This window comes from Mixophyes fleayi, chromosome 1 (assembly GCF_038048845.1).
Source record: "Mixophyes fleayi isolate aMixFle1 chromosome 1, aMixFle1.hap1, whole genome shotgun sequence".
NCBI classification, from domain to species: Eukaryota; Metazoa; Chordata; class Amphibia; order Anura; family Limnodynastidae; genus Mixophyes; species Mixophyes fleayi.
In genome coordinates, this window is record NC_134402.1 from 410,191,876 (window position 1) to 410,205,753 (window position 13,878).

The 13,878-nt window shown below is 39.6% G+C and overlaps 2 protein-coding genes across 2 annotated transcripts in view; one reads left to right on the plus strand and one right to left on the minus strand.

Moving 5' to 3' along the window:
* SCAMP1 (secretory carrier membrane protein 1) overlaps window positions 1–13,878 on the plus strand; it is a 457,689-nt gene that overhangs the window by 386,694 nt on the left and 57,117 nt on the right. The window lies entirely within an intron of this gene.
* Window positions 3,781–13,878, minus strand: part of DMGDH (dimethylglycine dehydrogenase) — a 48,291-nt gene continuing 38,193 nt past the window's right edge. Inside the window, exons 14-16 of the mRNA XM_075182260.1 lie at window positions 13,324–13,383; window positions 9,010–9,144; window positions 3,781–4,752 (exon numbers count right to left, since the gene is read on the minus strand). Coding sequence (XP_075038361.1) covers window positions 4,543–4,752; window positions 9,010–9,144; window positions 13,324–13,383 — 405 coding nt within the window. The 3' untranslated portion in view covers window positions 3,781–4,542. The remainder of the gene's footprint in view (window positions 4,753–9,009; window positions 9,145–13,323; window positions 13,384–13,878) is intronic.

The window sequence follows — 13,878 nt, forward strand, 5'->3', positions numbered from 1 at the left end:
TTATCCATTTAGGATGTACTCATTATGTGATATGTTTTGATATGCCCCACCGCACAGATAGGTTGAAGTACTTTAAGAGGGTAAAAAAGTTTTTTCAGTCATTTCGATTTATAAGTTATTGCTCTATATGTTTGGTCTATTCCAACATATCTAATGGTTATGTATGTATGTACGTATATGTGCATCCAGTTTATATGTATGTTAAATATACGCATTTATATTTACAATTCTGAGTCTCTATATGTATTAACGGTACACCGACATAACAAAATATGATACAATAATAAAATAGGACAACTAATATGATACAATATAATGTAACATTTATTGTTAGTGCAAGGGTATTAGTCAGGTTGGCACCATTCTATATATTTGACATTAATTGATATATATATTTTGTGGCACCAATGTAGTAAGTGGTAGGTGACCTTAGCTATTTGTATATGTTGTAGTCGCTTTACATGTTTTTCTAACTCTTGGGATAGTCTAATGTCTCTATCAGGATGAATACAATTCCATATGTAGTTTAGGTTCAGTGGAACCAGACCTTAGACATTTGATCTGGCGATTGGATGGGCTAAGAGTTCATGTTAGGTGATTCCATTTTGTGTGTACATTCATGTTGGTATTTTTGTCTAGTTTATTTATATAATTTTTATATTTCTTATTTTATTTTATTTTATTTTATTGTACCCACATTATTGTGGGTTGGTACATATTTTGAGTAGGGAAACTGAGTCATTTAGGTACATTTATTTAATTTATATATGGATTCACATTTACAATATAGTGGATATCTATATACAGGAATTTCTATTCCTGCTGGTTATGTTATTTATATTAAACAGAGATCTTTTTAAATTTTTATTCATGTCCAATTGTTTCAAGTACTGAGGTTCTCATGCACCTTTGAATCAATATATTTTGGCTTTATTGAATAAATCTGCAAGCTCTGATGACGCTGTGTAAATCAGCTGCCAATTGGAGAATCAACGGACTGGAGGGTTTAAATGCTGAGACTTGAGAACCATAGGAACATGCTTCTGATGAAACGGCATTTGCCAAGAAACGCGTTAAGCAGTTTACTATTGATATTTTTATACTTTGGACAACATATGCTTTTTAATTTTTGGTACATACCAACCCCGGGGTTTTTCATGTTCAGCAGCGCTTGGAGGATGATTAAATAAGATCGGCTCACAAGTGGAGTTACTCGTGATCACTTTGCCTAAACAACATCAGCTATATGCTAATCGTGAAGATCTGCAAATGATAACGCCGAACATCTAGCACAAGGCATTCCCTCCTACAGAGAAGTAACGCTGCAAGCGCTTCGAGGAAGATGCACCAGATCCGCTTGTAAGTAGAGACATCGTGCTACATTATTAAGGAAAGGCAGCTGTATACTTATTAAGAAGGCTCTCAACAGACCACGCTGAACTTTCAGTATAAGGCATTCCCGCTAAATAGAGATAATGCTTTAAGTGATAGTGATCACTATATCTTGTCTCTATGAGACGCTACACTGTCACTTCCTAAGTGGATGACAGAAGGGAGTAGCGCTTCACAGCAGGTGTGTTGTATATACACACGGGTTCCTCCACTATAGCTCAAAAGGCATACATATTGGTGTGAGTTTTTCCATATGAACAGTGGATCATGCTGAATAAAACATAATAACAAAGGAACTCCTTGTTCATAGCGAATTGTTACCATCTTGTAGCTATATAACCCTGTTTGGAGTTCATGATATCATCTAATTGGCCTTATTGGAGCTGAGTGAACACTCAAGGACTTTATCCACATTACGAGGTGCTTGCTCTTATGAACATTTATGCTGCAACTAATATAGCACTTTCTCTATATAACAAAATAAGAATAGAGAGTGCATTTTCATCTGCCAAGAATTTTTTCTATCAGCGCTTCTATCTATATCGATACTCTATACAGCTGCATTTACATATGATCCCACATTGATGCTATATATTTTAATGTGTTTCTTGGGGTTGTTTATGGCCATAAACCATTGTGTATTTATTGTGCATTTTTATTTTTATTAAATACTTTGTGTGGTTCACCTAGCGCTTTTTTCTATTTTTTGTTTGTATTTCTACATATGGGTTTGGAGCCCATTATTAAGCTGCTGGTGCCCATTCTCTAGGTCGTATTAGCGCCCAGTTGTGTATATATATATATAAGTAATATGTTAATTCACTTGACCCTTTTATGTACATTGCAAAGTCGCCTTCTTTTGAAAAGTATATTGTTTGATATCAAAGTAAAAATATTTAGTGGTCCCCACACTTTAGACATAACGTGTGGCTTCCAAAGACCATCCTGAAGTGCCGCTATTTGATATGGATAGGAGGACTGAGGGTACCTTTAGTCTCCCTCAGGTGTTGCAGGTTTCCTGGACATTACCCAATGAGGACGCCCTATGATTCTGACTAAGGTGGAGGCACTGCGGTGAGAGCTACTATTCTACTACAAACGCCTCTTCCATAGGCACCCCTGGGAAAGGGGTGTTACATACAGATCATTAGACTTGTAGACACTCTGTTTTGTGTAGATACCACTAGAATGCTCTGTGCCGTGGTGGAACTACCACCCTTGCAAGGGGTGCAGTGGGTATGAATCGCAGAGGTGAGAGGAGTCCGCTGCACTATGAGCAATGACGGTAGTTCCGCCACTGCCTGCACCCACTATGATGTCAGTGCAAGCGCATTTAAGGTGAAACAGGGTTTCACAGCCCATGCACAGGTCCCCATGTAAGCTCAGAAAAGCAGAACAAAGGTTGCGGAACAAAGGACTGTCTCGCCAGGTCCACCCACCCACCAAATTTTACTATGGGCCCGATGATGAAGTGTTCTGTCTCTGTATTTTATAGAGGTCACTAGAATGCTTTCTTTATTCTATATTGCTACTAGGATGCTCTCTGTAATGAATAGCGATCTCTAGAATGTCATGTGTATTGTAAATTTGTCACAATAGTGCTCTGTGTACTGCAAACTGATCATTAGAATGTTGTATTGTATAATTGTTACTAGAATGCTCTCTGTTGTGTCACCCTCCAAATTTTGGGGGCACAGCGCTGTAGTGTTCTGTTCCTGGCTCTGTGTATTTTATAGAGGTCAATTATATGTTCTTGGTATTTTAGATCAGTCACTAGCATGCACTTTTTATTTTGTAGAGGTCACTAGAGTGCTCTCTGTATTGCATAAAAACCTCTAGAATGCTATGTGTATTGTAAATTAGTCACTAGAATGTGCCTTGAAATGTATAAAAGTTACTAGAATGATCTCTGTTTTGTATAGTGCTCTATGTACTGCATATGGTCACTAGATTACTATCTGTATTATATATCAGTCTATAGAATGCTGTCTGTATTGTATGTCAGTCACTAAAATTCTATGTTTATTTCAGAGCAGTCATTAGGATATTATCTTTTTCATAGAGCAGTCACTAGAACACTATGTATTGAATAGAAAAGTCCCTAGAATGTTCTGTGCATTGTATTACTGGTCACTAGAATGCTATTGGTAATTACCGTAATGCAAGTGTCTGCTGTGAAGAGTTGCTGCACACTTACAGTAAAATTTAGCACCTATGTTAACAAATGATATTCAATGGGGGGAATTCAATTCCCCCTTAAGTAGCGCCACGATAACTCTATTACCGTTATTACTGTAAAGTTACCCCGGCAAAAAGCCGGCGTTGAAACTAACGTAATAACGGTATTTTAGAATTCTCTGTGTGTCTTAAACTGCAAATCCACAATCCTGCAATTAATGCTGTGTACTTTCAATACGGGATTAAAGCAATTTTTCAGTATATCTGATGTGAAAAAAGTAAACAGAAATAACTATGCAAGATTCCCTTACATGTAATTCACAGACATTTTGTATTTGTTTGACACAAGCAGTATTTACATTGTATTAATCAGTACTTTGCACCATCTAATAATTAGTAGCATTCATTCTTATAAGTCCATGCATAAAAGTCCAAAAAATAAGCAATCATCAATATAGAAAATGTCACTACACACAAAGTTATACAATTCTATACAACATTCTCCATCTGGGATATTCACTGTATCTCCGGACATTCACAGCACAAGGAGTATGAGAGTGCTGAAGTACCAAGGAAGGGACCCATAGGGATACCAGGCTGAGGGAAGGTGTGGGGTGTACAAACCCCCAAACACCATGTAGAATGCATCATGGATGTCAACTAGTTGCAATGATTTATTAAAAAGACGTATGAGTATATTTACTAAGCGGCGATTCCGACGAACCGCCGATTCCCAGCGCTTTGCTCTCATTTTTTAAAATGGCAATTGTATTAAAGGGTTTTGCAGTTTAAAAAAAAAAATGACAGCAAAGCGCAATGAATCTGAGGTTCGTCAGAACCGCCGTTTAGGAAATATACTCCATAATCTCCCTTTCATGCGCACACATAATGCCAAGAACAAGTGTTATTTATGTCACGGTTCAGCTAGGTTCCTGGGTAATGTTCTCAGTAATAATATTGATGCAGTTATATTTAGCCACTACCACCTCGTTGCTGCATGCGGTTCCTGGTTGGTTCAGTGAACACAAGGGGCTCTTGTACTATGGTGGCAGGGTAATGTTTGCCAAGAAGTTCCACCTCCAGTTTCTGTCCGGCGACACTCAGTTCTATAGGTACATAGGCAAAAGCCAGGCTCTGATTGGTGCAGTAACTGTAGGCCCCAGATGTAGTGTTTCCAATCACCTGAGGAAGACAGAAGAGCATGGTGTAAATACTGTTTATCTGTTGTTTAATCAGTTTTAACTGGAAGTAAAGCTGCCGGGCATGTTTCAGTCCTTGTGTCTGGCCCAAGAGCCAAGTTTCAGGATCACCGCCTAAATCAGGTCATGTGGCAAAGGCCACGTCTGGTGTCCCTTGGGGTCTACTAGAGAGGTTGGAAGATGTCTCAGGAATGATCTTATCAATTTTAGTAGGATCAGTATCGGGCACAGCATTAATTTCAGTGACACACACACAGTATTCACCCCTTGAACAAATATTTTATTCATACACTTATTCAGAGTGTCCTCACTGTGAACTGCCATCCTATATATCAGTGACATTATATTCTATGTACTAAGTCACATTACTGCCCATTATGGAAACTTGGCACGATTGCTCAGAAGTGTTTATGTTAATAAGCCAGGGTTGTCAGAATCTGCCTCTGTTTGCAGTACAGCATCTCTCCTGTGGACGTCGCTTTGCCTATACTAGATCCTGATTGCAAGTGGTAAAGCTCTCATTATTGGATCTGGATCATGGTCACCTGTGTCTGGCCTTTATAAGACTGCCTTTTCTTGCAAACTGGGCCAGTTTATCAATTGTCACTGTTGCTGGTCTCTGAGAAACCTGTGATTTGGTCCTGATTTGTCTTCTAGTATCTAACTCCAGTTTGTATCACTGTATTGCACCTATTTCTGTGGCCCTGATATCAGCTTCATCTGACTTTACTCATGTTATACAACCTGCTCAATTGTAGATTGTCCAGCTTTACCCCCCAGCTAAAACTGGTTATTCTAGTATCCTGTACCCAGTCATCCTATTGTGCTTGGTATCCAGCGTCACCAGCTAAACCTGGTTATCCTAGTATATTGTACCCACAGTTATCCTATTGTGCCTGGTATCCAGCGCCACCAGCTTCCCAGCTAAACCTGGTTATCCTAGTATCCGGAACCTGCAGCTATCCTATTGTGCCTGGTCTCCAGTAACTCCTCCTTCTCAGCTAAACCTGGTTATCCTAGTATCCGGAACCTGCAGCTATCCTATTGTGGCTGGTCTCCAGTAACTCCTCCTTCTCAGCTAAACCTGGACATCCTGATACCCTTTACCTTTAGTTCTCTAACCATGCCTGGCATCCAGTAACTCCTCCTTCTCAGCTAAACCTGGAGATCTTGATACCCTGTACCTTTAGTTCTTTAACCATGCCTGGCATCCAGTAACTCCTCCTTCTCAGCTAAACCTGGAGATCTTGATACCCTGTACCTTTAGTTCTCTAACCATGCCCGATATCCAGTAACTCCAGCTTCTCAGCTAAACCTGGAGATCCCCGTATCCCTGTATCTGCAATTCTCTAACAGGGCCTGGTCTCCAGTAACTCCTCCTTCTCAGCTAAACCTGGAGATCTTGATACCCTGTACCTTTAGTTCTCTAACCATGCCCGATATCCAGTAACTCCAGCTTCTCAGCTAAACCTGGAGATCCCCGTATCCCTCTATCTGCAGTTCTCTAACAGGGCCTGGTCTCCAGTAACTCCTCCTTCTCAGCTAAACCTGGTAATCCTGGCATCCTGTTTCTGTTGTTTATATGGACTTGTGCTAGCTGCCTTACCATTGTCCGCATCTCGTTTATACCTGTGTGACCTGTATTTAACATAAAGACACTGTGTCATTTACACTATTTTCCGTGGTCTTCATACTGGGAATCCTGACAGGGGTATTGTTAATTGGGGCAATTATTGTATTTAATTTACAACACCTATATAATAAACATAATAGGATATACTGAAACAATATATTTATCCTTTGGTGAACTTATACTCGCACAACTTTTGTCCGCTCTACATCTGACCATGGAGTGACTTTAGAAACGTTACTCTTATTCTTTGGTTCTTGAACGCAGACGGTCACATTGATGGTCCACCCTCACTTGTGTATCACAAATCAGAAAATCACATTTAATTACCTTCCCAATGAATCCCAGTCTACTTGCCGGTTGTGAGAAAGGAAACAGAGATAACTAGATGTGTCACAGTGATCTTTAGCTGTCTCAGTGTTACACATGTCCTACAAAGCCCTCCGTCTAATCTATGGGCACGGGGTGCAATGTTACCGGTGTGACTTTAATCTCTATCTGCCATGCCGTATTGTGTTCAGCAAGGTTAAACACAGTGTTTAGTTCAGGTACAAATCTAAAAAGAAATGTACATAGTGCTGAATGGTAAAGTTCACTAACTCCGAAATAATGTAGACTTGATTACTTAATTCCTAATACATACTGAATTAATATACGTTCCATCAGGTTAACATCTACTCTCAAAGGCTTCAAACGTGCCCTTAAGACTCATTTCTTTATTCAAGTCTATCAGTCCTCTTCATAACTTCCTTGTCCTGGCTCTCTCCCCCAGTTAGTACCACCCTATTTGCTTTACCCTGTCACCTGTGTTATTATATATTTTTGTATCATGTTGTGTCTTGGTTCTGTTTTCTGTATATGTGATGTACGGCGCTGTGGACCCTTTGTGGCGCCTTATAAGTCAAAGATAATAATAACAATAATATATATTATATATATACACACAAACACTTCTGTACATATTAGGCATTATGTAAATCATTATTATTATTATCGTTTATATAGTACTACAGTATTATACAGTGCTGTACAAAGAATATTTGTCACTCACATCAGTTCCTGCCCCATTGGAGCTTACAGTCTAAATTCCCTAACACACACACACACACACATTATTTCCACAGCCAATAAGCCAACCAGTATGTCTTTGGAGTGTTGTAGGAAACTGGGGCACCTGAAGGAAACACATGTACATGGGGAGAACACACAAACTCCTCAGAGATAGGGCCCTGGTTGGGAATAGAACTAATGACTAAAATACTGTGAGACAGCAATGCTAACCACTGTGCTACCACACTGCCCTCAAAATGTAAAAATATATCACTCTACCCAGGACTCCCCTGGCTGGAGCCCTGATGCTGGGCCATTTTTTTGAAAGCCGGGGGCTGTGAAACAATGCAGAGGGGGCGTGGCCACACAGACCAATCAGAAGCTGTAATCACTATGATTTCAGTTTTCTACTAGTCATCCGGCTCGCACCCATCTCAGCTCTCGTTATAAAGTAATAAACGAAAAAATCACCACTACAGAAATGAAGAAACAGTTGCAGTTTCCGAGGCTTCTCTAAAGGGAAGGGACAGGTTTACCTGGAATGTTGCTTTAAAGAATTAAAAACTAATAAAACTAACATATGCCTATTCTGAAGACTAAAAAAAACATACAGAAATGGAAAAACACACAAAAAAAATATCACCCAAAGAAACAAATTAAACAAAAGCAAACAATACACATAATCAAAGCTCTCATATAAGTGTGTTTTACCACTGATAATTATAGTTAACAATCCCACTACAATACATCATTGCTCCGGTCATCATACAAAGCACAAACGGAAAACTTAACTCCAGTGAGTACATAACAATGTCAATGTATATAGAGTATTCATTGATCCTTATTTTAGATTACGTTAACATTTACCTGGGGGGATTTGGTATTTGATTTTAAGGCTATAACATTAGTCTGTCCAAACTTTATTTCCCTTTTAATTATTGTAAATCCAGGAACATGTACTTATGGGTAAATAATCACATGAATCCTTTAGCCGCCTAGGAAAGGATTCCACCTCTGTGGTCCCAGAAATGTGGTAGAAGTGGCCAGCCCTTCTGTCAAAAATACAACGTAATTTGGCAACTCTACTTGTGAATGTGCAATGTTATCTTTCATACATCAGCAACTTGTTTTTGAGCTGCAGATATTATAAAATGTCCACCTCCCATCAGTCATTCGTCCCACCTGTCCTGATTTAGGTGGAATGGTGTGTACAGTGGAGGCAGACATTTTGTGGGCGGAGCTAATATTGATGAGACTACAGCCTATCAAATCATTAGGAAGTGGTGACATCACTGCAGCATGAACTGGTGATGTCATTAGTTCCTAATGAACAGATAAGCTGAATATTAGTGGAGTCCCCACAATGGCTCACTGTGTGTAGGTGACGGGACAACTGTACATCCTAGAAATAGTTTGTTCATTAGCCCCTATTACCTGCTTGTTATATTATAATGCCATGTATTTGCTCTGTTATACATAAGACAGAATCCTGTCCACAGCTCTGGTTCCTGAGACATGAGAAGATTTCCAAATCACTTGCTATGATTAAATTCTATTCACCTTCCCGCTGTGCCAGATGCTTTCATTTCCCTCAGGATCGACAGTATCCGTTTCCAAGGTGAGATACACCAGTTTCCGCCGAAGCCCCTTTTCCTTGATTTTCATCAAAGCCGTCTTGCCAATAAAGTCAGCGGGCTGAAATCACATGAAATGAATGATGATAAATGAGCAGTGCGGCTTCGCAGGATAGATGTGTGATTACACATTTACATACATGCATAGTTTTACCTTCAGTAGCTACACAAGTGTTCACACAACGTCAACCAAATGTCACCTACCTTAAAGAAGCAGCGTTATAGTAAATTGTGGATGATAGTATGATTGCAAAATTATTGATGTTAAAGTCCTCAAATGTTACTGCATTACAAAGGATATACATTATAATGTAAAACAAGTACGCTGCTTGCATGATTGTCTATACAATTGTTCTATTTGTATGTGACTATACTATGACATACTGATTTAAAAAGGAGTTTGTATAAATATTATTTTTTATCCAACATCCAACAAAACGCTTAATGTATTAGGTGCTGCATTATTTCTAGAAAAATTAACAACTTCAAACAACAATTGCAAAAATTACATATTAACTATGCTATATACACATTAACCTTCATTTAGAAATCTCACATAAATACAAGTGCATAATATTAATGATCATAAAAAAACAAAGGGTAAGAGACATTCCACCTGTCCATTTTAATATTTTAAGGTCCACTCATAAAGTGCAAACATAAGCAGTGTAAATGCAGTCTGCACGTTGTAAAAAATACAGATCTGGGGGTAAATGTATCAAGGTCCGATTTTTTTCAGCGTTTTAAAATTGCAGCAAATCACAGGTGATAACCCGCGATTTTAGTGCCCAAGTCGCCAGATGTATTAAACTGTGATTTTTAATCTTATCTTAAAAATCGCTGGTCATCGCTGGCGATTTGCTGCGATGTCAAACACTTCCTTCAGTGTTTAGCTAGCTCTCCCGTGTTTAGCGAACTCTCCTGTGTTTCCTAACTGCATGATTAGTAAACACATCACTGTTACACTGTCTGCCTATAGAGCCTGAGGTCCGGCAGCTGTCAAAAGTTTAAAAATGTATAAAAGTAAAAACAAAAAACAAAAAAAAATTGTCCCTAGAGGGAAGGGGGAAGGGCGCTAGTTTTTTTGGGCAGACCCCACTCCCAAGTGAATCCAGCTCAGCGCTGAACAGCCTGGGGTTGGTTGTTATTATGGTAGGGGGACCCCTGCTGCGTGTCCCGCTGCTATAATGCCACCCACCACAGGCTGGTTTACCTAGTGTTGGTTATGTGAAAATCAGGGGGACACCACGCAAATTTTTCCCCGATTTTCACGCAACCAGCAGTAGGCTGGCAGCACTAGGGTTAATAGCGCTCGGACTGGGGGGTCCTGCGCTTTTTTTTTTTTTAGAACATTTATCTATTTTTAAGCTTTTGACAGCCGCCGGACCTGCGGCTCTATAGGCAGGGGCAGTGTAACAGTGATGTGTTTAGTAATTATACAGCTAGAAAGCAGCATGTTGTATTAAGCGATTTTTAAAGCAAACTCAGGAAAGTTTGCTCAATCCCAGCTTCATACATTTGAGACTTATATAGCTAGAGTAGCAAACAGTCGGGGCTTTGATTTCTATCGATTTTGTAAATAGCGATTTTGACAGAAACACATCTCTGGCGATTTAACATCAAATCTCACTTTAATTCATCTGCGAGATGAAACACCTGCGAGAAAATCGCTAGATTTTCAAAATCGGAGCTTGATACATTTACCCCCTGGTGTATGATGACTATTTATGATCAAATTAAGACATGAATGAGGACAGGCCTAGTACATACTTGCCAACTTTCCCGCAATGTCCGGGAGACTCCCGCATTTTGCGAGAGTCTCACGGACTCCCGGGAGAGTGTGGCAATATCCCGAATCTGCCCACTTCCTAATGAAGTGGGCAGAATTAGATCCAAAACGCCGCAATTCACAGGAATCGCAGCGTTTGGCCCCACCACCTGCTGTAAAATGCCGCCACGGGACGGATACAAAATGACGCGATTTTGGAGCCCCGCCCTCCATCACGCCCACCTCCCCCGGCTGGCTCTCGGAAAACAAATTTCAAGAGTTGGTAAGTATGGCCTAGTATTATTTGAATAGAAAAAATAAAAGGGGGTGGTCCTAGAGTGGTATCAGGATGCACTTAGGATATACTTGCCTACTGCTCCTGATTTTCCGGGAGGTTCCAGAATTTTGAGGAGTCCTCCTGGAATCCCGGAAGATTAGGCATCCTTCCGGGTCGGGTGAAGGAGGGTCTTAATGACGAGATTTTGCCTCATCAAGTCCCGTCCCACGATATTTAATACTGTGAATGTCGGCATTTCATAACTGGGCCATGGTGACTCATACACTTGTCACATGACCTTGAGGTTTTAAAAGTGGGCAAGTCTGGCTTAGAATTACCTCTCATCCTGTGCAGTCAGACCCACAAAACCACAAAAAAGGGCTCGCAGTTGGATTGTCCCTTTTATACATGAAAATTGGACACATTTTATCACATTGCACCTCAAATATTTTGTGGTTTGTATATGATTTTTATTATGTACTTTAAAGCCAATGTAATTCATATGCTGCATTTTCAAAATAAAATGTGAAAAATTTGTTGAGGGAAAAGTATCAATTAGATTCCAAAACTTTTTTTACAATAATTTTTGGGGGCATAAATCAGGATATTAACCAAGACAGTAAAACTAATAACGAGTTTCATGTTTACTTGTTTATCTCACATGGCAAAAAATGGTAACCATCAGAAATGTTTATTGTTATCCAACACCACCCCTCCCCCCAAAAAGCTGTAATATTGGGGTCCCATGACTGAGATTACAGCAGTTCGAATTACATCCCTAGCACAAATGAGGCGTACTGCTTCCATGTTGACAATGGGAAAATGTTCTAAATTAAAGCGGGATGTGTCAGTTGATAATACAGGCTGCTGGGACAGAACACACAAACATGTTGTCTATGTTGTCTAATATGAAAATACATTGTGTCTGATCCATATGTAAAGAAGTAAAATAAGCATTCTACGCTTGTATCCTTTGGACTCTTTCCGACACCAAAGGATACAACTATTCACCAGGCATAGTATATTTCCATTAGGATGTCAGTGTCCCTCCTGATATGTCTGAGTTATGTCACATAAATCTATTGGTTGAATTATTTATACTGTTATTTATAGTGTTTTTAAAGTAAACTATTGCAATTTGCAACTTGTCTCAAAATATCTCCCTACTCGACACCTCCGTTCTGCACAAAATCTACGTCTCTCTTCCACTCTCATCACATCCTCCCATTCTCGGTTACAGGACTTTTTTCGGGCTGCACCACTTTGTGGAATTCCCTCCCACACACAGTAAGACTTTCCTCTAGTCTTCAAACCTTCAAGCGTACTCTGAAAACCCACCTCTTCAGACAAGCTTATGATATTCCTCAACCACCATCTTAATCTCCCTAGGTTACACTATTACCACCCTCTACACAGCTAACACAAGACAACAACCCTCTGACCAGCACTGCTACACACACAACCCACTCAATACTTTTACCTTTGCACTCTAACTGGTCCAGTGTGCAATATGATGTAGCACATGCCCTTGTGTTTCAAACTCCCATTGTCCCATAGATTGTAAGCTTGCGAGCAGGGTTCCTCTTACCTCTCTGTCTGTATGTATTACCCAGTATTGTTTTATTAATGTTTGTTCCCAATTGTAAAGTGCTACAGAATTTGCTGGCGCTATATAAATAAATGTTGATGATGATTTGTACAAAATGTGTTAGCCATTTAACAGTATTAATTATATACAACTGTTGGTAACATAAAAAGTAACTAGTATGTATCTTTGTTTAAAGAACTATCTAGTTTTAGACAATCCCTTCTCTAAACTACACAACCCTTCCATACAGCCAACAAGTTCACTTTTATCCGAAGCTGGACTAAGTCTGACTATAGCTTACAATAAAGGTCTTTTGAATTGCTTCCATAGAACGTCATTGTAGGTTTATGGACAAAGTGAAATACACATATTTTTACCAAGGAAAAATGAATAAGTGCAGTCCTGTATTGTCCCTATTGCTGTATGGGGGAGAAGTTGTGACCTTGGATTATCCCCATACAAACTTGACAACTGAAGCTTAATGCCTGTTGTAAAATTATCAACCACAAGATGGCAGTGTTGTGCACTTCATTTTACTCTCTGAGCAGACAAACTGCTTGTAAAACAAACGGCTTCATGTTTTGCACAAACTACCTTTTCCACGTACCTTGTTTAGCTTAATAAAATACTGTAGACCAGCTTCCAGCGGGTTTGTGTCACAATTCATCTTAGCAAAAAAAAAAGAAACATAATTAAGGTCATCTCATTATTATACTGAACAAGAACGATTAATCCAATGTTCAAAAAAATGGGGAGAAAAAACAACCCCCCGCCCCCCCTGTTCTCTTCCCAAGGTAAAGGCTGAAGACAAGGAGTCACCCTTGGATGGGCGCTTAAGGATAAGCGAATAGGAGAGACAAAGACAGCGACAGGAGCAGACATAACAGATCTCCACTACACCCCTAGCAGCGCCCATTCTACTATACAATTCTGATTTTAATGAAAGCAAAATGAGTGACAAAGATTGTCTTGACCTTTTTAAAAAGCCAAGTGGATCTGAGATTTGAAAACACAAGAACTTGAACACTGGGGGTTGGAGGGGGTGAAAAAAGCCAGATTTTAAATAAAAGGCAAGTTTGTTTTTACCTACTGTGTATAAGCTTGGCATGCAAGGTGGGGGGCGCTACAAGCGTATTAGCCTAAGTCGGACTGATGTGCAACG